Source organism: Urocitellus parryii, chromosome 1 (assembly GCF_045843805.1).
Source record: "Urocitellus parryii isolate mUroPar1 chromosome 1, mUroPar1.hap1, whole genome shotgun sequence".
NCBI lineage: Eukaryota > Metazoa > Chordata > Mammalia > Rodentia > Sciuridae > Urocitellus > Urocitellus parryii.
Genome location: NC_135531.1, coordinates 245,199,726 through 245,226,611, shown reverse-complemented (window position 1 = coordinate 245,226,611; position 26,886 = coordinate 245,199,726). Strand labels below are relative to the sequence as shown.

General features: G+C 35.6%; 1 protein-coding gene across 2 annotated transcripts in view; it reads right to left on the bottom strand.

The window, feature by feature from the left end:
• The window catches only part of Slc39a10 (solute carrier family 39 member 10), a 62,478-nt gene extending 37,584 nt beyond the window's left edge, over positions 1-24,894 (bottom strand). For both annotated transcript variants that reach the window (XM_026408849.2, XM_026408851.2), the window contains exons 1-3: positions 24,816-24,894; positions 4,833-5,857; positions 2,413-2,620 (exon numbers count right to left, since the gene is read on the bottom strand). In XM_026408849.2, the coding sequence (XP_026264634.1) occupies positions 2,413-2,620; positions 4,833-5,846 (1,222 nt within the window). In that variant the 5' untranslated portion in view covers positions 5,847-5,857; positions 24,816-24,894. The remainder of the gene's footprint in view (positions 1-2,412; positions 2,621-4,832; positions 5,858-24,815) is intronic.
• Between the last annotated feature and the right edge of the window lie 1,992 nt (positions 24,895-26,886).

Genomic DNA, 26,886 nt, shown 5'->3' with positions numbered 1-26,886 from the left:
AATGCTTACTTTTTAATCCCAAGGCACTAACGATAGATTAAATTTCCAGTGACAGCCTTTAAGCAACCAAAGTTCAACAAAACAAATTAATGCAATTATTAAGATTCCTCAAGATTTGTACTATAATGGCAGTATCTGAAGATGTGTCAAGGAAGGAAATCTGACTAGGCTTAGGATGCTAAGTTGGCCCAAACAGGCTAATGCTAAGCTGAATATTTGCAGACATATATAGTAGTCAGGTAGAGAAGAATGAGTGAAAAACAGTATGATTATTAGCAGTTTGTTAAAGTTATAGCTAAGAGGAAAGAAATGAAGGATGAAAAGGTAGAGAGGAATGTATCATATTATGGAAAGCTGGTGGGCTAAGCAGAGGAATCTGAACTTTGAGACAATACAGCAAACTACAGTTTTGCATGAAAAAAGAGCATATCATATCAAATCCATGCTCTCAAGGAAGTATAAAATATATGCATATATATGTATTATATGAGACATTGGAAAGTATTAAACAGTAAAAAAGTACATGGTTAAAAAAAATCATAAAGGCTGTTACGGTTTAGATCTGGAATGTCCCCCAAACCACATGTGTTGAAGACTTGGTCCCCAGTGCAGCAACCTCTAGAAGTGAGGCTTTTGAGAAGTGACTGGATCATGAGGGCTTTAGCCTCATTGGTAGATTAAACCATTTAGTGGGTTAAAATTTAAATGGACTACTGGGAGGAGATAGAAACTGTAAGCAGTTTGGGCATACCTGAAGGAAGGAGGTCACTGGGGTGTGCTTACAAGGGTTTAATCTTGTCTCTGGTCCCTTCCTCCCTCTCTAGTTCATAGTTGCCATGAACTGAGCAGCTGTCCTCTACCATGTCTCTCCACCATGATGTTCGGCCTCACACCAGGCCCAAAGCAATGGAGTCAACCAACCATGGACTGAAACCTCTGAAATTATGAGCCAAAAATTAAATTTCTCCTCTCTAAGTTGTTTGTGTCATGTACTTTGATCACACCAATGAAAGCATATTTACAAAGATATAAATAAATGTGAAGAAAATGGCATAGGGATTAGATGCCCAGAAGTTCTGTCAGACAAACTTTAGGGTCTGTGGGCTTGAGAATTGTGGGCAAGTTACCTCTCTATACCTCAGTTTCCTTATCTACCAAAAAAAGAAAGAGAGGAGGAAGAAGAAATAATCACAAAATACTTTACTCAAGATTGTTGCTGAAATTTATCAGAGGAGAAAAAAACAATTCACATACCACATTCAGCACATGGATGGCAAAATGGCTAAACTATACAGGCTTGAATCCCAGTACTATCACCTACTATTTCTGAGATTTTGGAAATGCTATTGGAAGAATAATATTATCCACCTTTGAGTTTAGAATAGTGCCTGACTTGTGTGTGTGTGTGTGTTAGATAAGTAAAAGTGACATATTAACTACATGTCAGCAGTAAATATAAAAAGAAAAACTTCTGTCAGAGAGTATCATTTGCATTTTACAAAGACAAATCTACTTTAAGTGCTGTGGATGCCTTGTAAGGAAGATAAAACTCAGGCTGGAAAGGTAATGAAGTTATGAACTAAGGTTATGATGAAATGGATGGAGTAAAAAGATATATAAGAGACAGACTCAATAGGACTTCATAACTGGTTATAGAAGGAAAAAAGGGAAAAAAAAATGAAGAGTTCCAGATGCTTTTGAAAGAATTAATTGTAATAGCATTTAAGATCCAATAAGACATACCAACTTTTATGTAGAAGTTTTCAAACATTAAGAGATAAGTACCTGTGACCATCACAGATGAGCTCTCTAGCCAAATGGATATGATGAGGAAAAAAATCTAAAAGAAGTTTAAAAATGCTATTGGTTTTACCCTGGTTGAAGCTCTCTAAAAGCAATATTTATTTCTGAGAGCCTCCTGAATTTTAACTATACAAGCTTCCCTTATTACTTCTTTAGGGGTCCCATTATTTATATTTGCTTATCAAGAGGAATCTATTTGGGGCTGGGGTTGTGGCTCAGTGGTATAGCACTCGCCTAGCACGTGCAAGGTCCTGGGTTAGATCCTCAGCACCACATAAAAATAAATAAAATAAAGGTATTGTGACTAACTACAACTAAAAAATAAATACTAAAGAAAAAGAAGAATCCATTTACTAAAAACCTATATTTCCCCTTTTAATCTAGTTCTTCATCCATAGCAACCATCCTCCATAATGCTAAGAAATAAAATGTCCTATCCTCCTATCTTTTCCCAATTTTTTAAAAAATGCATGTATCTAAACCTGATTAAAACATATTAAAGTCTGACACACAAAGGAAGCCAACTATTTGGAATTGCTTTCCAATTCAACTATAGCTTAAAACATAAGCACAAGTATTAAGAAGAAAAAACTTGAATCTCTTTCTTACCTGATGCCCCTACATTTGCCTTATCTTCGGGAACCAGATTTTTATCCTTATTTAAATCTTCAACTAAAAGTTTGTCAAAATGCTCAATACAAAGTCTGCTGTCGATCTGATATAACAATGCAGGGCAAAGATATGTAAATAGATCGCGTGAGATGGGAGAGTTGGCACCATGACCATAGTATTTTAATAACTGAGTGACGTTCAAACACTGCAAGGAAAATGATAAAAGAAATTAAGTAAAAGAATGTCTTTAAGAAGAGTATGCAGAAAAACAAATAAATGTATAATGAAAATACTCTAAGTATTTTATGTTATTTAATACTCTAAGTATTAAATAATGTGCAATACACAGACATCTCGTACAAATAAAACTTTTAAAACAGAAATTTATGTTAAGGATATAATTAATTGTAATAGCATTTTAAGAACCTTAAAGTATAAACACTTTAAGAATTTTAATCATTTTTCCACCCCAATGCATAAAAAATAATCACAACTATATTCCCAATATTCTAACAGGATGAGGTTAAAAATTATTTCCCATAAAATTGTAATCATCAGTGACTCAAAATTCATAATACAGATATTTTCTTGACCAAAGAAATCCAAAAAAATACTGTGTTGGGGCTGGGGCTGTAGCTCAGCAGTGAAGTGCCTGCTTAGCATACAAAAGGCCCTGGGTTCCATTCTGAGCACAGCAAAGAAAAAAGAAAACCATAAAAAAAAAGTGAATATTATATTGTGAAATTCAAACACAATGTGTTGAGAAGACAAAACTAGAATATGGAAGAAAAAGAAAGATGCAACTTCATCCACTGGTACTTTGAAAAAAAAAAAAAAGCAGAAAACAAATGCAACAAAATTTGGAGCCATCATATAGTCAAAATGAGTATCTATCTACAATTAAGGCAACAGAGATGGCCCTGGCCCCTTTTCACAGAGATCCACTCTGGTTTGCATGCTTCTTTTTACTAAGCTACCCCTTCACTGGCTGCATTTTTATCTTCAATTACCATAAGGAACCATCCTATTCAATACATGGACATTTTCAGAAATCCTAAGAGAATTTCCAGTATGCATTAGAATTGTAAGGACACAAATAACAAGTTTGATGATGCAGATTTCATAGGTCTGATAGAGTATTCATGAATAATACGTAGTTATTATCAACAAAATATTCAAGGATATATAATCCATAGTAATAAATTCATACTATGTAAGTTTTTTTCAAATCAGTGTTCATAACTGTTAAAAATCAAATATCTGATAATTTTGTCAGGGAAGAAATTAAAAGTTATTTTGATGCAAAACATTATCTTAATGACAGTGATAGCAAAGAGCAAGTTCATTTTTCACATGTGATACTGCTGCTTTCTATTCATATGAACAAAACACAAATTTAACAAGTTTTCTAAACTCTAATAAGAATGTTGAAAATAATAAACAAGGGTGTCTAAACATCTTTAATGAAACAGAAATAAATGTGCTTAAGACAAATAGATTTTTTTAAATTAAGAAGGACCAATCAAACGTGAAAGTATCCAAGATCCTGAAAATTTAGAAGGAAAACAGGACTGTCCCACATCACTGGAGTTTCCTATTACTGTATCGATGCATTCACCCCAAGTCTGTTAGGCCTGAGAAAAGTCCAATATCATGAATAAGTAGGCCTTCTCATACAGCAACAGAGAAAATGAGGCTACTGCATAAATGAAACACCTGACTTTGGAGCTACAACAATGACTGGGAACCATTCCATAAATTAATATTTACAAAAAAGAAACTGTTCTAGCTACTCCCCAGAACAGTTTGAACAACAACAAAAAAGTTATAATTTTCAAATATCCAAAACCCAGCTAATAATGGTAACAACAATGAAACTAACCTGTGGAATCAAATAATCCACAAGCAATCTAGTGTGTGTGTGTGCATGTGTATGTGTTTCTTTCTCCTTTCCTTCCAGTGCTGGGTGCTGACTCAGGATGTCTACACTGAGTTACATCCCCAGCCATTTTTTAATTTTACTCTGAGCCAGGTCTTGTTAAAACTGCCTAGGCTGGCCTCAAATATGAGATCCTCCTGTCCTGGTCTTCTGAATAGCTGGGATTCAGGTGTACCACCATACCTGGCTCAAAAAATTATTTTTTAACATTGAAAAATTTAGATTTGATAATCCCAAATTTAAAAAACAAATAAGACAAATAACAAAAGCAGCAAATAATATAAATGAAAATCCAGATTAAAAAATCTTCATACTGACTGATTCCTTAATTTTTTTTTTTTGGCCAGGAATGTTACCCAATATTCCATGTGGAAATGAGTTTAAATATAAATAACTATTCTATTTTGTCTCTTATCTAAAATGTTCCACAACTCTATGAGAGCTACACATCAACCATCAGACATCTTTTTATACTTACTTCATGTTGACGGTCATCTTCATTATGATCTTTGTGATTAGCAGCTGAATAAATTGCACTTTTTTTAACATGTGGTGCTTCTCGCTTTCTAGTGTGTCGAAGTTCACCATCGTTATCAGGATCAAGATCTTGGTGTCCATGACCAGAATCGTGACCACTATGTTCTGGAAGATGTACATGAGAATGAGCTGGGTTATGTACACGATCAGTTTTGTGGACCCGATTGTGTTCATACTGTTCACCCTGATCACGGGTAAGAGGGAAACCTGGTGTGATGACCTCAGAATTTTCATCACTTTTCTTTCCTTTCTTCTTCCTCTTTCCTTTTGGTGGCTTAACTCCAGACTGTTCTTGTGTCTTATTGGTCTCTGTTGAAGGTTCATGGCGAGGCTCCCCGCGCTCACCGTGAGTAATGGAATCGTTATGAACGTGGCGAGTCGTGTTATGCTCAAGGTGGTGATGCAAGCGATGGTGATGATGTAAGCGATGATTACGATCATGCACATGTTTGTCATCAGATTTCACGGATACTTCAATTGTCTCTTTCTCTGGATCACATTTGTGGTTTCTTTTTGTTGATAAACTGGTCACAGTTTGATTTTCTGAATTTAAATGATTGTGGGAATGCTGGTGGTTATGTGAGTGAAAATGCTTTCCCTCTTGAACTGCCAAAATATCTAAGTGAGAAACATGATCGTGGCCAAGATCCTCATGATTAATCTCAACTACTTTTATCTCTCCAAGGCCCAAGTTTGTTAAAAGTTTCTCCAGACCAAAAAAGGATAATCTTCCATTTTCACCATAGCGGTCAAAAAGTTTTTCAATATAGTATTTTTTTTCATTTTCAGCATCCTGCTCTGAAAATTTGCTTGGCTCCAATTCTGTTATTCCACGATGGTGTCTGTGAAGCTCTTCAGGGCCATGGTCATGTTCTTCATGGCAATGGTTGCAATGATGGAAAATAAATGTCAGCAAACAAATGAGGCAAAATTTTGTGTGCATATGTACCTTCATTTCTACTTTTCCTAAAAGGATTTAAAAAGACGAAAGCATTATTTGATACCTAGCCACATTGAAAATAGTAACAAACTCTCTACAAACTGCCAATGTTTTATCCCATTTTTTCAAGGCTATGAATCATTTTCCCCCTTCAATTCCCTATAAAAAATGGCCCCTTTTAATCATAATCGTATACATTCCTTCAAATTATTACAAATTGCTCAAGACTCAAAGATTACTGACTCTTTTTAAGTACATCAAAGAGTCCACATACATTTATACAGGTACTGTTGGCTTCCTTCCTATCTTATACCTTATTTAAAAAAAAAAGTAAAGAAAAACTAAAACTCACTACAAATGGCAGAATTGTATTTGTAGAAAATCCAGAAGAATTAACAATAATAAGTTAATTTTGTACAGCTGCTGGCTACAAGAACAAAAATGTAAAATCAATTGTATTTCTATGTACCAGGAATAGAGAATGAAATTAAGAAACAGATCATTTGTAAGAGCAAATTCATAGAAATAAAACAAAAAATGTACAAGACCTTTACATAAAATTATCAATTATTAGAGAAATGAATGGCCTAAACAAGCAGATGGCTATTACCATGTTTATGACTACAAGAGCTATAGATTCATTACATCCCCAATCAAAATTCTAGAAGTAATTTTGTGAAAATTAATGAGCTATTTTTAATATTTATGTGAAACACAAAAGGTTGACAATGGCCAAGATGCTCCCATATGTAGGTAATGGCTACCATTTTGGACAGTGCAGATATAGAACATGCACATCATTACATTATAGAAAGTTCCACTGGATAGCAGACTCATAGAATCTAAAAATAGATTGTTGAGTCAAAGTTTTCTAAAATAAACAAGTGAATCTAATTTCATATCATACTCTAGTTAATCCATTATATCTGAAATTTATTGAGATATTTAATTTTTTATGCAATGTCTTTGAAATTAGAAATTATTTCACATTTATAGCATATCTAAATTTGGACCAAGTGCTCACCATTTACATGGCACTACAGTTTGTTGCTGGAAAGTGTAAATCTAGATTTATTTATTTATTTAGTCTCTCAATCTATTTATTATCTTCATTAACTGTTTTTCTATCTTTCCTTCCTCCTTTTTTAATTGATTTTATTTTTTAAAATACATGACAACTGTGGAATGCATTATAATTCTTATTACACATATAGAGCACAATTTTTCGTATCTCTGTATACAAAGTATGTTCACGCCAATTCATGCCATTATACATGTACTTTTTTGTGCGTTACAATTCTTAATAAACATATATGCCACAATTTTTCATCTTTGTTTGTATATAAGGTATGTTGACACCCAATTCAAGTTTTCATACATGTATTTTGTATAATGATGACCATCACATTCCACCATCCTTGCTAATCGCTTTCTCCCTCCCTTTCCCTCCTCTCTTCCCTATCTAGAATTAATCTAATCGCTTTCTCCCTCCCTTTCCCTCCTCTCTTCCCTATCTAGAATTAATCTAATCCTCCCATGCTTTCCCTCCCTACCCCTAGATTTATTTAGACAAACTAATTTTAAGACCTGTAAGACAGTATGCAAAAGATATTATGAAGAAAAAATGATATATTTCATTAAAATACTTTGTTTTTTTTGCAAAGACAACACCAAAAACACAAAAAAGCATCTGGTGGTGGTGTCACATGCCTGTAATCCTAGGTACTTGGGAGCCTGAGGTAGGATCACAAGTTTGAGGCCAGCCTCAATAATTTAGCATGACTCATCTCCAAATAAAAATCAATCTGACCTAACTTTCCTATGTCCACACATGAATATACTACAGTGAATTTCACTTTCATGTATATACACAAGGCACTAATTTAAAAAAATCTAAACAGAAAGATCAGTGGAGAGAAGGAAACAGGGGTGGTAGATGGGGAGAAAAATGGGAAGTACTAGGGGTCTGAATTAGAGCAAATTATATTCCATACTCATAATTATGTCAAAATGAACCCTAATATTATGTGTATTACTAAAAGGAATTTAAAAAGAGAGGCTAGAGCTGTAGCTCAGTGGTAAAGTACCCCTGGGTTAAGTCTCCAATACTACAAAAACAAAACAAAATGCCAAGCCATGGATTGAGAGAAGAGGATCACCATGTGCAATCAAAAGTATATAAGGAACTCCTACAAATCAATACAAAAATTATCAAACAATCCAACAGAAAAATAGGTAGCACTTCATAAGAGTATACAAATTACTTAGAAGTATATGAAAACATGTTCAATCTCAATAATCATCAGGAAATTTTAAAAACACAATTAAACCACTATATACCCACAAAAATGACTAAAAAATTATAAAAGACTGTCAAACAACAGCAGGAAAGAATACAGAGCTAACTGGAACATGCATATACTCCTAGCAAAAATGTAAATTGATACCTATTAGGAAACCTGTTTGGCAAGATTTGCCAAAAGTTGAGCATGCATATCTACTTGCTCAGAAATTCTATTCCTGGGCATATGCTCAAAAGAAATGCATGCACATGGATACCCAAAGATATCAATGGGAATGTTCATGCAATATTATCACAGTTCAAAACTGAAAAAAAAAAAAACTAAATGTTTATCAACAGTAGAGTGAAAAGACAGAATAACCTTATAATGGGTTACTACATAGGAATGGAATTGAAATTGTAGATTTACAGGTAAACAAAGATGAATTTTACAAATAAAAGACTGAGCAAAAGATGGTGAATATCAAAGACTGTATAATTATATTTATATAAAGTTAAAAACAAGTAAACTGAAACCAAGATAATCACTACTTTTTGAAAGGAAGTTAGGAGATAATAATTGGAAAAAGACTAGAGTCAGGGGGATTCCAAAGTGTGAAAATGTTCTCTTTCTTGAGTGGCATTTACACAAATGTTTACTTTGTGGTAAGTCACAACACTTGTGCTCTGTGTACTTTGTGAACACGTTCCATTTCAACTGAAAGTTTTTATTCTTATTTTTTAATCTTTGTGTGGGTTTATTTCAGTACCGGGAATTGAACAGGGCCTTGTATATGTTAAGCACACGGTCCACCACTAAATTACACCTTCTAGCCCTACAAGTTTATTGAAAAATCAGATTTTCTCCAGTGAAAACTAATGAGAAAATATAATTATATACAAAATTATATGGCTTCTGGAACCAACGATATAAATTCAATAGCAAAAATCAGTAGCAAAAATCATAAGACATTACTAAAAGACGGTAAAGCGAAACTTCAAAAATTGGAGAGAGATACCATCAATCTGAGTGGATGGAATACATTATAAGACATATAGCCTTCCACATACATATTCAAACTTACTTAAATGCCAATCACTGTCCTGGTAGCTGTTTAATTTCAGTGGGACTCCACAAGCAAATTTAAAATTTCATATGGAAGAGCAAAAATCCAAAGACAATCACGACAATTCAGAAGATTAGTAAGGTAATTAACTAAAATAATATAAGTGGTACAGGGGCAGACATACAGGGAAGTGGAATAGAAAATATTCTAAAAAGAGAATCAATAATACTGATGTAAAAACAGTCCTTCATACCATACACAAGTCATTCCAAGTGTCTTAAACATCCATATGTGAAAAGCAAAATTCTTAAGTTTTATAAGAAAAGTAGGAAAATATCATTATGATTTGAGATAGTGAAAGATTTTCAAGACCAGAAATAGAAAGCAGATGCCATAAAAAAAAGATTGACTTAATTAAATGCAATTCTTTAAAAATTACTCTATGATAAAGAACATGATAAACTAAGCTTAGGACAAGCCATACATTAGAAGATATCTGCGATATGTGTGTGTGTGTGTGTGTGTGTGTGTGTATAATGTGTATAAATAAGATTTGTATAAATAAGATTAATATCCAAAATATATAAACATTCATCGATCAGGAAAAAAACCTCCCACATTACATAGACAACTATAAAAGGATATAAACAAAAAAGTTGGTTACTACTCATCTTGAAAATGCAAATCTAGATAATTCTCCAAGATGCTAACACTTGACAACACTAGATATTAAACAAATATCTAATGTAGAGAAATATAAAACCTCTGGTAATACTAGTGTTTGGAGAATTAAATTGACATCTACTAACATTGAATATAAACTTTTAGCCCCCAAATTCCACTTCTGTCTACCCTGGCATTTAGGCACAAGAAGACAAATTCATGAATCTTCATCACAAAATTATCTTACTGAGAATTTCCTACAAACATAATGTTTTGGTTGCTAATAACAAATAATCAAAGTAGCTAAAACAAACTTTCACATAAGAAGCTGGGATACATGAGTAATTCCAGGATAATTACAGTATCAAAAGTCCAAGCACTTTTTACCCTCAGACTTGTCTTCATAGTCTCAAGATAATTGCTAATCTCATAATCAATCTCATACCCTTACACAACCACATCCCACACTAGATCGTGTTTTTTTTTTTTTTTTAACAGAGAAAAAACTCTTACCCTCAAGTCCCTTCTAGATTTTCCCTTACATATCTTTGGTCACATCTATACCACAAGATGTATCATTTATCAAAAATTTTAAACATGCAAAATACCTCCCTTTGGGGTATCTTGTTAAAGCAAGATAATGAGATTCACGTGTTCACTATTGTTCTATGTGCTTTTCTTTTAAGTTTGGAAAGGTATTACATAACCTGTATCAGTGGTTAATCAAAGTGCAGTTGTAAGAGTAGCAGCAGGAGCAGCAGGATCATCTGGGACTTCGAAATGCAAATTATTATAAATCAGAAACTCTGGGGGTAGAGCCCAGCAGTGTTTCATTCAGCTTTACTAGTAAGAACTGACATAAGCTTGCTAAAGTTTAAGATTTACTATTTATACAGATAAATAACCAAACACTTCTATTAAAATAATAGTCACCCGAACCTTATGATTATCTGAATAAATGCAGTTAAATTATGTGTGGTTTGTATAGGTTAACATTTTTAACAAATAGTTTGTAAAAAATATTTAACCGGTGAGCCACATCCCCAGCCCTTTTCATTTCTTGAGACAGGGTCTCACTAGGTTACCTTGCTAAGTTACTGAGGCTGGCTTTGAATGCGAGATCCCTTGTATCAGCCTCCCAAGTTAATGGAATTACAGGTGTATGTCACCACACCCAGCCTTTTTTTTTTTTTTTTTTTTTGATATTGGGGATTGAACTCAAGGGCACTTAACCCCTGGGCCATACCCCCAGCTCTATTTTGTACTTTATTTAGAGACACAGTCTCACTGAGTTATGTAGGTGCCTCACCCTTGCTGAGGCTGGCTTTGAACTAGTGATCCTCCTGTCTCAGCCTCCTTAGCCTCTGGGATTACAGGCATGCACTACCATGTCCAGCCCAACTATTTGTTTTTAATCCAAACATTTCATTTTCTTATACAGTCTCATGGAAAAACTCACCATTTTAAATACATGAATTTTTATGTCATTTCCAGGAAAATGGATGGGATGTGACAGTATTACACAAAATAAGCCAGACTTAGAAGTCAAGAGTCGTATGTTTTCTCTTATATGTGGAAACTAGAAAGAAAAAAAGGACAAAATGTGTGGGACAGCTTATGACAACAGAAGGGAGACCAGTAGAGTAGGGGAAGGGGGTCAGGGCAGAGAAAAGAAAGAGTACTGGGGAATGAATCTGATCAAAATTGTTATTAGTATGTACAAATATGCTCCAATTAATGTATGCAATTATAATGTGCCAATAAAAAATTAAATTCATATATATCAGTTGTATACTAACGATAACGAAGGTGTAAGGTGTGGATGATTCAAATTACTACAAATCAAGAAGATACACTTTCCTTTAGCTTCTAAATGTTATATTTCCTCCGTTATCCTGGTTTTCCATTAGAAGATGCTACTGAAAATTGATGTTCTGAGTGTAATTCCACTCATTTGAAACACAAATGTCATGAGGTTCCTTCAGTTCCTTCATACTATCTCACTGTCAAATGAATAAGAACCAGTGGTGGAAATAAGACCATATAAAACATATGCATATGTTGATGAGATAACATAAAGTGAATGACTCCACAAAACATAAATACTATGGATAGTGTATGTCTTTCTTTTTTAAATGCATAGCATTCAATTGTGCAAAATACTCAATTTATTGCAAAGATTCTAAATATCTCAAATCCACTAATCCTTTATATTAACAAGAACATAGGACTGAAAGGGCACAAGTGACATCATAAGAGTAGTCTTAAAACTTGGCTAAGTATTTGAATAAATAATTAATAAACTTTGCAACATAATTTAGAACTACTACAGCAGATATGTTCTTAAGAATTACTTGGGGGCTGGGGATGTGGCTCAAGCGGTAGCGCGCTCGCCTGGCATGCGTGCAGCCCGAGTTCGATCCTCAGCACCACATACCAACAAAGATGTTGTGTCCGCCAAGAAATAAATATTAAAAATTCTAAAAAAAAAAAAAAAAAAAAAAGAATTACTTGGAATCAGGGATGGTGGCACACACCTATTATCCCAGCTTCTCAGGAGGCTGATCTGGGAAGACTTCGGTTTCAAAATAAAAAGAGCTGGGGATGTAGCTCAGTGGTAAAGCACTTCAGTAGCATGGGCAAGGCAGTGGGTTTAATCCTCACTACTGGAGGAAGAAAAAAAAAAAAAAACTTGAGTGAAGTATGCACCTGTTTGCACCTGCTAAACAGCTATTGCAAACACCTCTCCCGAAGGTGGCTAATCAAGATTCAAGTTTGCTCTTAAAAACAATCCCCCCAAAACAAACAAACCTAAAAAAGCAGTCCAAGACGATTGCAGTCTCACCAGCAACTTACAGCATTCCACAAAATCCTTTTCTATTTGCAGCAGCACAGAGCATCTTTAGGGTGGAGACAAGAATGGGAGAAATGCTGCATAACTCCATATACCATTCAAATCTAAACATTGGCTTTTACAGAACTCAGCTTTGCCTCAGCCAAAATATTGTTTCTTGTTTTGGAGTTTTCCAGCTTTTTAAAATTAAGAATGTTGTTTTTATTTTTTGGTACTGGAGATTTAAACCCAGGAGCGCTTTACCAATGAGCTACATCTGCAGGCTTTTTTTTTTTTTTTTTTTTTTTTTTTTGGAGACAGGGTCTGGCTAAGTTGCTTAGGGCCTCATTAAGTTGCTGAGGCTGGCTTTAAACTTGTGACCCTCCTATCTCAGCCTCCTAAGCCACAGGGATTGCAGGTGTGTACCACCATGCCCAGCAAGAATGTAACTTTTATAATTGAGAGTACTTTTTCAATTTGGCAAATATATATTGAGCTATCCACCCAAGACTTATATTAGGTGCTATAGACACCAATGTATAAACCTAGTGCACAACAAATCAAAGAATTAATTCTCTTAAATAACTAGTAGTTGCTGCCACAAGTTTATTTTCATGTTTTGCTGTTGATTTCCAGTATAACATTGTAGTTAAAAATTTAAGTACTCTATCATTGCATAATTTTTACACTAAGAGCAGGATTAATTTACAATAAGGCTATTTAACCATCATGCTTATTATTACTATTTTTGATGAAAATATTTTGCTTTGGATGCAAAGAAAAAATGAAGTTAACTAATATTCTCCTGTATTCAACATTAATAACAGAACTAAATATTCAGTAAGAATTGTGGTTATGCTTGATGTGGGGAATGACTAGAAGATAGCATGTGTGGAATTCTGGGTTGTAAGTAAAGTTCTATTTCTTCACCTGAGAGCTGGTGAAAATGGTTGAGGAAATGGTTGAGTTTTGGCAAGATATGGTGGCATGACTGTAACCCTAGCTACTTGGGAGGCTATGGCAGGAGGATCCTAAGTTCCAGGTCAGTCTGTGCCCAGTGAGACCCTGTCTCAAAATAAAAATTAAAAGGGTTGGGGATGTAGTTCAGTGTTAAATACTTGTCTATCATGCATAAGTCCCAGGGTTCAATCCCCACTGAAAAAAATAGATGAGTTTTACATCTCACACTTCGATACTTTTCTGTCGGTTATATAGTTCATACCTCTTGCCCCTTGTACCAATTCTACTTAAACCTGAAACATGAGGTTCAGTACTTTGGGAGACAGGGATGAGGGAACTAGATCTGCCCCCCCCCCCCCCGCCACGGCCACTTTCCCACTATGGCTACATTAAATAAATGCCTTTCCTGTCTTTCACCATTACTTTTCCATTTGGCTTTGGGAGCAAGTGACCAGATCTCATTTCCTGGGACTTCCAGAAGTCAGGTCTCCCTCTGGCTTAGGAATGCAGCAAATCACTGAACCCCCAAACAAGATCATATAAATACATCATGCTTTAAGTAAACAATGTGAAAGTCCATTGAATACTATATATAGTTTCCTACTTTTATAAAGGACTTCATTGTTTTAAAGGTTTCATTATAGGATTTCTTTAAATATGGTTAAAAAACAGCTTTATTTATACCTTCAATTACATAAACACAGCTAGCATTTCTACCAGTGAGTGGGTTCAATCAATCTTCACAAGAATTCAGGCAGTCATACATCAGTTTAGTTTCCTTCTGTGATCCAATAAAAGTACAGAGTAAGTGAGGAGAAGCAATGAGACTTCTTCACATAATGAAGAACTATCAGTCAAGGAGTCAAAGTTCTGTTAGAAACTGAACTGCTACTTATTAGCTATGAGTCCTTGGGCAAGTCACAGTGTTTTTAAATCTTATTACCACTTACAAAGTGAGACTAGTAATGTTTCATTTTTCAGTCACTAAAATAACCAGATAAAATAAGGTATAAACGTTTAAGTGGTAAAAGTCTTACCACTTAATATTTGTTATTTTCCCATTTTTATAATATTTAAAAGCCATTTAAGTGCAAGTTATTAATAGTAACAAATTGAATTTCATCCCCATTTCTGATGCATCCACCAAATGTATTATTTTCTATTCAGTATCATAGATCAGGAATCAGAAACCTATTTATCGAGTTCATCCCAGCACTTTCACTGTTTCCCCTCAGAAATATTGTATATGAAACTACTTCGGAAAGTAGTTAAGTATCTCAACCTAAGGTATTACCATTATTGGATGTAGGATTATGCATCTTTCACTGAAATTATAAAAGGACAGAAGCAGGGGGCAAAGTCCCTTTGTAGTGATTCCTTTGAAAGAATGCTATCACAATATTCCAAGAGCACATGCAGCATTAAGTAGCACATCCAAGATCAGCTCTAGATTACAGGAGGCTTCCACTTCACTAGTATTTGAGTACAAGTTGGAAAGACTCACCATAACTTACCAGTTTCACTGACACTGTAAAATTCTTCCAGGGATAAAAGTATTGTAGTAATGAGTTCTCAGTAGGAAACACATAATCCTCTTATAGCTTCATGGTGTGCTTTTTTGTACCCCACTTCACAGCTACCTAATCTACTAAAGTTATATTCACACTTTAGAATGCCAGTAAAACTCCTCCAGGAGGGGGGAAAAGGCACAGTTCAGGCAATCTCCTACCTTTCCACTGAAATTCATTCATATGAAAACAGGATGCACACTGCTTGAATTTGTCAATAATTCAGTGTTTGTCCTGTTTCACTAATTTAAAAAAGTCAGAGTCTAGAAACATTTATATCTTGATTTAAGGTACCAAATCAACAAATTAAATCCATCGTTACTGTATTCTAAACATTTACATGCAAACCTACACTTTCACATTAAATGTCTGAACAACTATCTGTATTTCTGCTTTTCAACCTTTCATTATAGGGACTCTGGAAGCCTATTACAGAAAGCTACCTATAATTTTGCTACATCTGTTCTACTACTTGAAAATACAGAGAACATCTAAGATTAATAAATGCACTAACTGGGGTGCCTTTATTAGTTATTAAATACTGAAATGCTTTTTGAAATTAACCAAATATTTATGATTTGATTCCTTCAGTAAACAGACTTCAAAAATTTTTCCATCCTGGATGTATATAAGTCTCCATTAACATGGATGGTGAAGATGAGTTGCCCTCATACTTAGAATACCTGTTGCCACTGCTTCAAATCTTTATCGTCCCACCATCTTCACTTCTCTGTTTTCCTCTTTCAATATTCTACCATTATTAACATATCCCTAACACTGACCAGCTTGCAATTCATAATAACTGCCAGTTAAAATGATATTTATGAGGTCAGGGGGCAGGCAATGATCACAGAATCTCCAGGACAGTCTTTTCATAACATAGACATTTTCTTATGTTGCTGACAACATAGAGGCTATTTCTTCCCTACCATGGAAATGTTCTGCCCAATTAGTTTTAGCTGTCCTTATAATTATTTTGAATCATTAAGGTCATCTTAATTGTTGTACAAAGTAAGAGTGCAGTCATTTAGCAGGCTCTTACAAAAATGTAACCCAAATATCAAAGCTACTTAATTTTTACTAACAGATTACCAATTACCAATCCAATAACATCTTTACCAAGTTTAACAATTACTAATATAAATATAAATCACTGAACATAGAATCTTCCTTTACAGAGCTATATTCCAAAGCACAGAGCTGGTGTAGATTTTGATATATAGATACACAGAAGAGTTACAATTAATTTTTTTAATTATTAATGCCAGGAAAAAGGTATTGCAGGAAAGGAAAAATAGTTTACTACACAAGAGCAGTTGTAACATTTATAGCATAATACAACACTAAATAATATTCTAAATTTTGAGGAATTGGAGTATAAGAAATGGGAAGGTATTCAGAGAAGTGAGAACACTGTCGTTCATTAAATAGATAATGACTAAAACTGAAAGTCAACAAGAAGTAATGAACCTGTTATTTGGAGATGTAATAGTGATAAGCTAAAGAATTAACTAAGGGAACTAAAAGGGTTCCTGATTTAAGCAGATACAAAAGAATTCAGAGGACTGGTTTCCACCATCCTCAAAGTGCTCACATAACTATTTAGATTCTTTAAACCATATTCATATTTAAATTTGGCTGAAAAACAAAGGGCTAAAAACAATATCTTAAAAAATTTTCATTGATAAACTAATAAAAATCACATAACAAGTGGAAGAAAATCACATACAGTTCAAGATTTTCAAATACATTTATTGGTAGAGTTTAATCACAATATGCAAACACTGCAATTCCAACTTAGGTAATTTTTAGTAATTTCCTTACAATTAATTACAAAATATGAGAAAGTTTATAAAAATTTTAACACTTTTTATTTAGGTCTTGCCATGTACCTGGAAAATATTCCAAATTGTTTTCTACAGAAATTAAACTTGGTTATACTGCCACCAGCTGTATGATCATAGTACTCTCATTAACACTCAGTATTGTTAATTTGGGAATTAGTAAAAAATCTTGCCTTATTTTGTGTTTATAAAATTATTCCTGATGCTGCAATATTTTTAGCAATATGAATTTTTATATAACATAACTTGGTCATATTTTGTGCATTTTTCAGTTCTGTTGGAGTGCCTTTTTAGTTTGATTACAATGCTTTCCCTGATATTACAGGTGCTTTCATGTCAATAAAATGAAACTATTTCTAAATTTAAAAAGCTCTTCCCCCCACAGATTTAATATATAGTCTTTTAAAAAAAAGCAATTAAAAATAACATGACCCCTTAAAGAATTAAGACCTCTGACTTTTCCTTTTCAGGAAAAAAGAAAACTTCCATTGTTAACACCTGACACTTATACATACTTATGGTTAACCAAAAAACTTTATATCTTAGCCTCAAAAATACTGTCAAGTACTTGTTTTTAGATAAAAATCTTCATAGGAGGGGCTGGGGTTGTGGCTCAGCAGTAGAGTGCTCACCTAGCATGTGCGAGGCGCTGGGTTCAATCCTCAGCACCAAATAAAAACAAATAAATAAAATAAAGGTATTGTGTCCAACTATAACTAAAAACAATTTTTTTAATCTTCATAGGAAAAGTCCTAGCAGTTGTTTTATAAATGCTACATAAAATTATATTTACAGTGAATTAACAAAACTTTTTTTATTAAAAGCCTTTTTCAGTGATTCATTTTTAGCCTAAATTTCTGATTTCCTTCTTCAATTTTTGTACATTGGTATGATCAGTTTCTTAAAAATAAAGTTTACATTTACATTAGTTATATATTCACTTTATGAATTACTTTACTTGAGAATAGTAGAATAACTTAATTTAAAATCAAATTCTTAAGAGAATGAAAAGGTCTATCCCAAACATTAAAAAGTTATGAAGTCAAGTGATATTGTCCACCAAAAAGGGGCCCATGAGAACAGAAAACCTGACCTCACTGCTTTATAACATATATACTTATCATGTTAAAGTCATTGTTACATGTAGTTTTATATATAATGCTACAATAATATCTTATAATTAGATATATTTTCCTAAATTATGTTGTTTTACTTATCTCATTTCATAGTACAACAACAAATCATATATTTATATAGACAAGATATACCAACCAAATTTTCAAGGTATACAAACCAATCAAGAGGTTTATGTTTCTCTGTAATATAATGCAAAGTATACTGATTATACGTAAACAAAATAACATAATGATTCATCTTCAATACAGTGTACAAAAAAGTAGTATACCAAACTGTTTGTTCACAGGCCTGTTAGTACACAATTATAAATTGCTTTTTGAAGTAAAAGGAGAAAAAGGAGGAAGGGAAAGGAAGACAGGCAGAGAGAAGGCATAAAAATAAATATGATACATTCTTTGTTGTGAATAAGTTACAAGACACAACCAACTTTTCAATTAGAGAAGATAAACTAACATGTTTCATAAGTAGTAGGAGGAAACAGTATGACAGAGGTTGAAGACCCAGGGTTTTATGGTCCTTTCCCAACTCCATACATAAAAAATGTCTATTTCTCCAGTAGAGGAAAAATGGAAAGGGGGAAGAGATGAAAAGTTTCCGTGTTATTTAGATTAAGAACACCTGAGAGCTTACATTATCACCTATCATTTGACTAAACACTGTTACTCAAGTATTAATAAAAGCAACATGTGTAATAAGGCAGAAAATTGAGATTTAGTTCCAAGGAGCCAGGCTGGACAATTTAGTGTGATCCTGTTTCAAAATAAAATCAAAAAAGGTTGAGAACGCAGTTCAGAGAAAGAACACTCTTAGGTAGTATGATCCCCAATACCTACCCCACCCACCCACACAGGATACAAGAGTTGGATGACTTGAAAGGGTCAGGTATTAAAACTAAAAGGTTTGTAGTCCTAAAGTCTCTATCACAACTTACTCAAGTCTGACAATTATAGCACAAAAGCAGTCATGGATAATACACAAATGAATGAGGAAACTATGTTCCCATAACAATTTACAAAGAGATAAAGGGGCATAGTTTGCTGACCATTGGTTTATCTATACACTTAAAAAACAAACAAAAAACTAGTTCAGCAAACAACTAACTGTAGGAGAAGCTAATACTCTAAAACTAAAAAAAAATTCTCATCCCTAAAAGCCTTTTCTGAATAAGATGGGTGTCACTCCAAAGTAGGTACAGTTTAAGGATAAAATTATGCTTGTTAGAAATGTTAATACAGACTCATATTATCTAATACTTGCCTCTTTTTCAGCAGCAAAAATATCTTTAAAAAATGAGTAATTACAAAATTATAAAATTAGGTAATTATAAAATCATCTACCCTTAACTTTTAGATTGTGAAAGTCATTTAAACACTACTTAAACAAGATTTTATCCTTTTACTTGCAAAACCCTGAACTATCACTAATATCCTAGTCTAACATCTTTGAACATTAAAAATCTATTAAATATCCAATCTAAAATCCTTATGTTCTGATAAGAAAATAACATTTCACACTGTTAATGTGATATTACAATTTTAATAGGTTATTGATTTTATATTTCGGAATACTGATATGACCACCTAAGTAGTTGACCTGAAATAATTTCAGAAATGCTGTTATCTAAAACTTTTCATTTCAGTTGTAAATTGTTTCATATCTGATTAACCATACTTTTGAATTTTCCAATACTTTTATTGTTTGAAAATATATTTAGTTTAGAAAAATCTACAAGTCGTTGTGGAGCCAACCTGCAGAACTTAGAGGATGAAAAGGAAAAAAAAATAGTTTGGAATACAGATAACTGGTATAATCTGAAACCTATAATCTGAGTTTACATAAATGACTATAGGAAATCCTATTTTTTTTTCAAAAATCATTCTACATAAATCATAGTTCAAAATAAAGTTTTAGAAAGCTCACGATGTGAATTTGACATTTTCAAACTTTATTATCAGTACAGTCAAAACAATTCAAGGTTATATATGAGACTAAAGTAAGCCAGAAAGTAGATTTTTATAATACTCTTTCCAAGACAAGCAGCAGCCCAGATTAAATGAATAAAATTGCTATCAATCATATACAAAGCTAACTTCAAAGATAAACATTACTTTCCTCCTGTTTGGGGAAAAAAACACATATACTATTACAAGGTAATTTGGTGATGTTATATAGTTCCACCTCCACACCCAATTTGTTCCCTAGTCAGAAAACAGAAGGCTAAAAGTAATCAAAATTAACCAATTTTAAAAGGTTATGTCCATTTTACTAGCAATACTAATCAGCTAAAGAAAACCCAAAGGTAGTTAGATATGAGATACTAAACGTAATTGTTATCTTAAAGGGTACCTAATTTTGGGAACATGTGTAAGTGAAATTGTAAATTGTGTTCAAGAAAACTTTAAGGGGAAACAAACACTAGGGGGCAGCATCAAACTGCATGAGGTTTACTCTGGCAGTCTGGACATGTAAACTTTTTTTTTCTTTCCCTTTCTTTTTTGTTGTGATGAGATGTTAAGAGTTCCACCACTAAATTACATCTTCTCTGCCTAAAGTGTATTTTTCAAAATATTAAACTATAATGAATATGGCCTAAGATTATTAAACTTGTTATAATGCAAGAAACTTGTTTTGACTGCCTACTTTTCTCTTTCATTTTCTGTTTAGTTTCTTTTACATCCAACTTGTGAATAACAGTTTAAAATGCACCAGTGATAATGTCCCTCTGATATAAAACAAAACTCATGGCATTTCCATTCTTGAGGGAAGCGCTATATACATAAGGCTGACATTTTAATCCAAAGTTTCTCCCTTAGGTTAATGCTAAATTTAAATTGTTTCAATTAACATTTTGAATTTGATTAAAGGGTTTGACAATTTGCACATACAATGAATGTGTAATGAATACTATGTGACTATAAGCTTTAGAGTATGCCTCCCCCAGCTTAAGGAATTTAGTCTGGCAGGGGATATGAAATGTACACATGAAATTATAGAATAGAAACAAGGGAGGAAAAATCCTATGGTTCTTACATATGAGTTAACAGGACAAAAAAATAGGATGGATAACTATCCTCGCAAAGGCCCACTAAGAAACTATCAAATCTAATTTTGAGGGGTGGTTATCACATATGAAGGTAAAAGAAAAAGAGAAAGCAGTCCTTCAACAACTACAGATCATCATAGGGAAACACTTGTGTAGAAAAGGTAAAATGAATTAAGTGCTTATAGTATTTTGGATCATCTTATCATTTAACCGTCACAAAAAAAACTCATAGTAAATTTTACAGTAGTAGGAAGTTTACAAATAAGATTAAGGGAACTGACTCAGGGTAAACCAAACAAGTTAACAGCAGACCCAAGTTTTGAACTTTTAATCTCACTCCAAAGCCCTAAATTTGTTCCAATTACTTGGGAGAATAAAGTAAAATTTTCTTTAATTAAAAGCAAATGTGAGCCAGGCGATATTACACCTGTATATACCAGTGACTTAGGAGGCTGAGGCAGGAGAATCTCAAGTTTAAACCCAGCATCAGCAATTTAGCAAGGTCCTAAACAATTCTGTCTTAAAATAAAAAAGGGCTTTGGATGCGGCTTAGTGGTAAAACATCCCTGGGTTCAATCCTTGGTGCCAATTAAAAAAAAAAAAAAATGATCTACCAGTATGGTGTTGCACATCTGTAACCCCAGCTACTAGGGAGGCTGAAGACTGAAGGGCAAGGAAGCATGGGCAACTAAGTAAGACCCTATATCAAAATTTAAAAAAGAGGATGTAACTCAATGACAAGAGCACTCCTGGGTTCTAAGCACACTACTATTTAAAAAACAACAACAAAAAAAGCAAATGATCATACCAGCTGCTGAATAATTTCCATTGCTATAATATTCATATCCTATCTTTTCCATAAAGCATCTAAGGAAAAAAAAAAAAAAAAAAAAAAAAACCTAGAGCAGTACCCATAGAGGAAACTCAAAGCCTCCTCAAAGTACTTCAAGTCAGGTGCTCAAAAATGAAGAAAATTTGGGGCTGGGCTATGGCTCAGCAGTAGAGTACCTGCCTGGTATGTCTGAGGCACTGGTGTTCAATTCTCAGCACCACATGTAAATAAGTAAAATAAAGATTTAACTAAAAAAAAAAAAAAAAATTAGATGAGGAAAATTTATGTCAGCTTTGAAGCTGTTAGTGGAATATAAACTGGTAACAGGAAAACCCAGAATAGGTTGACCATCCTCAAAATGAAAATCCAGAATATTTTTAGCATTAATATGGCACAGTGTATTCACAAATCACCTCATGTTTGACAGGTCCCAGTCAAAATGCAAATACAAGAAAAATATTATATAAAATTATTTGGGCTATGTGTAAGGCCCATATGAAATATGAATTATTTTATGTTTGAGTCCCACCCCAAGATATTATGTATGTGCAAATATTTTTTTTAATAATAAATTTTTTGGTCCCAAGCATTTTGGATAAGGGATACTAGACCTGCACAGCTTATTGTGCAATATATTTCTGATGTCACATCAGAAGAGCTCTTCCCTAACCATTTTTGAAAAACATACTACCAAAGTCATCCTTGCACAGGGATTCTAAACAAAGAGTCCACTGGCAGAATTCAGGTTTATGAATTGGGGTAGGGTAAATATAATCACTGAAATGTAGTCATTCCTTTAGTATTCATGTAGAAGGCAAAATTACAGCAAAAGGAAATACCCGGAAAAAAATCATTCTTTAAAAAATCATTTACAGTTCCCCATTAGTTTCAAATTAGTCATTAGATCAGCCACTTCTGTTGGTATTTATTTACTAAAACATGAATTACTTCATCATAAATATTTAACAACTCAATAACTATTTCTATGCAATTGTTTTTTGTTGTAACCCTTCGTATTCTATTACATTTAAAAACCATTTGTCTTGAGCTGGGGATGTTGCTCAGTGGCAGAGCGCTGGCCTAGCAGGAACCAAGCCCTGGGGTCAAAAATATTTAGTATCACAAAAATAAAACAAAACAAAAAATACATTAGTCTGAGTGTCACTACACAAGAATGTTAAAAATGCCTGTCAACACATGGTTTTATTTTCTTTACAGGATTTATCTCCCAGAATTTATATCGTTCGTTTCTCTCCCTAGTGGAATGTTCAGTGCACGTAGGATGTGCGTCGTCAGGCATGGATTCCCAAGGACCAGAAAAAAATGACTCACAGTGGGGACCTCAATTTGTACACAGGGAACGAGTACACAGAAGTCAAGTCTTTCAATTTCATTACTACCATTAACTTAAGGCTCCAGCTTTTCCAATTATTTGCTATTTTTTTTTAACCATATACAATTTAGATACACATCCAAAATGAAAACAGAACATAAACCTGCCACATGCTACTTTTGCTCCAGGGATGACTCAGTTGCAAGGTGAACTGGAATGCAACAGTGAAAAAGACAAATGAAATAAATAATAGGTTTACTTTTTTTCTTTTAAACTTGTTGTGTGTCACTCTTCATCACTTATAACAGGTACTTGAGTGAAGGACCCCTTGCAACTGAGGGCAGCGGGTCCTACTGGGCTCTTTCTTCCATGTGCCGGCTCCTTAAAGGCAGCCCACGAGGACAGGCTCCCACGTGAACGTTTCTTTACAGAAGACACAGGAAGACCTTCAACGTCACGTCGCCCGAGCCCTCAGAAAGCCCCTTCTTAGCTGGGGCATTCTGAAGATCCCATGGGAGAGGCTAGGAGTTCGGCAGGTTCCTAGCTGGAAGAGCTGAGCCCCCCAAGGTTCCCCCAACCGCGCCCCACCTCGCCCTCCACTTAAGGGTTTTCAGGAACAAAGCCCCAGCCGCCGCGCCACCTCCGCACCCGCCAGGGCCTAGCCCCACCCGAGCCCTCAGCTCCCAGGACCCCAACAGGCTGAAATCTTCACTCCCCCGCGCCCCGCCTAGGCTTTTCAGTTGGTCGGGGAGAAAAACAAGCCCCCACGAGGCCCCCGCAGTAGAAGCTCAGACTCCGCCGTCCGTTAGTCTCCCGATGCCGGAAGAGTGGCGCGGACGCTCCATCCCGGGGTCCCCTTGCCCAGCCCTTTTCGGACCAGAAGGAAGGACTGCAGAGAAAGAATAGGGGGCGTTCGTCGCCCAGTCCCCCGAAGACAACCTGCAGATACTCCCACCCTCGGGCCACAGGGTCCCCTTCTCCGCTGGCGACGCCACCGCGGCCCTAGGAAGCCCGCGCGCAGCCCCCTAACCGCCGCCGCCCGCCCAGCGGTCACTCCTCCGCCGCGGCGCGGGCCGCGCGGCTACCCCAGCCTCCGCAAGAGGCCGAGAGGGACTCCGGTCCAGCACGCGGGGCGGACGCTTCCCGGCTGCCGACCCCGCGGCCCGCAGCAGCCCAGAGCGCACACGAGGAGCCGCGGCGCCCCATGCGCTGCCCACCGCGCGCTCTGCTCCAGCTCGCCTTCGCCGCCGACTGCAGCCGCTGCGGGAGCCCCAGCGCCCAGATCCCCGAGGGACCCAGCCCCGACACCCCGGTTCTGTTCTCCCTTTCTTTCCCCCACGCCGTCCCGGGACTCGCAGCCTCCGCCGCGCATGGGGCCGGTTCTGGGGGAGGGAATGTAAACAAATCGGGGTTTTATAGTTACCTCACACTCGAGTGCCGTGTGCATCTCCTCTCCGCTCGGTACCAAACCCCGGCTGCACCAAATCGTGTATTCATCAAAGCCGGCTGCGCTAAATGCGTCGCGGAAGCCAGAGCGTCAGACGCCGCGCTACGCTAGCGGCGTACTAGGCCCACTCAGGTCCCTGCGCAGCCGCACCCCGTCCGCCTATGGGTGCTACGCTACGGGCGTACACGCACCACCCAGTCATTCACTTCGGAAACGCCGCCTGCGTAAGGGAATTGCACCACTCGCGGATTCCACACGGATGGTCAGAGCAATAGAAATTCGAGTCTACGCAAATTGCGGAGCCCCGTGGCTCCGCGCTAGTTTTGTTCCAAGAAAGGACACTGTGGGGGAGTTGGGGCGGCTTCTAACGCATGCGTGGACTGCCCTTCACCACTCGCTTTTTCTCCCAGTGTTACAGATCGGTTCCTGAGGCCTTGGGCAGGCGAATGAGAAACGGAAGATCCTGGAGCAATCACTTTGGCCAAAAGGTGTCAGACTGATAAATTAGGATACTTATCTAAGTAAAATCTCTCCGTTAGACTAATTCCTCCTACTCTGTGAAAGTAACTGTTTCAGTCTCTTAGGGCAAAAAATGTGAACTTAGTGCTAAGTGCAATGAGTTTTTCATAGCTGACCCTACCCCTGCTTCGCCCGTTTAAAACGCACTTACTGTGGGCCTTTGAAGACTAAAGGGAAAGTTGAGTCCTGAGAACATGTCACTCATTTAGAGTCATTTTGAGACTTTTGGCAACCTTTAAAATAGTCTTTCCTACTCCTTAATCGATGTACTGTTTCTTAATACGCAAGAGCAAAAACTCCTGATCAGCCAAGAAGTTGCAAGGGCTGCTGCCTGCATCGCACCTATTCTTGATATTTCTTATGCCATAACTCCCACTTGAATGGTCTCTCCACCGCTTCCCATCCCCAACTAATAACCCACATTTTCCTCAAAAGTTGGATCTGGATATTTTATCTCTGCTTCATTACTCTGTTTCCTGTCCCATCACATGTTGAGGTCTACCTGTATTCAACCATAATTTACTTAATTGTGAATTCTGGAATTGTCTTATTGGTATGTAGCTGGATGCATATAACCATGATTAATAATAATTGCAATCATTAGTATGTGTTGGGTACTTCCAAAGTGCTTTTTATGTGTATTAATCCCCATAAAACAATCAAGTAGGAATTATTCAGGAAACTGAGGAACAAGAAAGTTAAGTAACTTGCCCAAGATCACAGAACAGGGAGAAAGGAAAATTGGGGTCCAAACCTACTCAGTATGGCTACTTGGTGAAGAAGGTTGTTTCTTTTTTTTGTGTGTATTTGTTTTCTGTATATATTAGGCACCTAATTAATGCCGACCTACTGCCACAACATTAAAAATCTCATATCTTCTTTCATATCTTTTTTTTCGTGTTTTGTGAAGCCACTCCATGGGCCTTACTCCTGCTGGCAAAGGGAGAAGTCCTGAGGTATGCAGGAAGGAGTTAGTCTGATATTAGTCTGATAGTTTCACTATTGCCTCTTACTGTGGGAGACAATGGCCATGATCCTCAGATCTGTGGATAAGTTGAGAGGATTGTTTTTAAAGTATTCTAAGAGTCATTTAAGTACCCTTAAAATATACATGTCTTTTTTCTTTTCCAAACAAGATAGAGCACTTGCTTTTCTTATATTTTAGGGCAGCTACTCTGCTTTTTTATTTTAATACTTACAAAGCTAATGTTCAGCTGGTACGGTACAGATACAGCTGAGTCCTTGACCAAATACCGACAACTGCAACAAATACTACAACAAATACTGAAAACTAAAGCAGCTACAGCTCAGAATAAGATTTCCCTATGTTCTACACTCCTATCCCAACCCTTCCTCTCAAGGCTCCACAGATCACATTTTAGGAACCAAAAGGCTAATAATACCTGCTAAGATGGAGGCCTTGGGATCCAGATCTTCTTAGTGATTCCTATTCTAATTTGTTGTTGGCTATTCTTTACTAATTGTTTTAACTTTTAAATATTACATCTGCATAAAACTATATAAACTA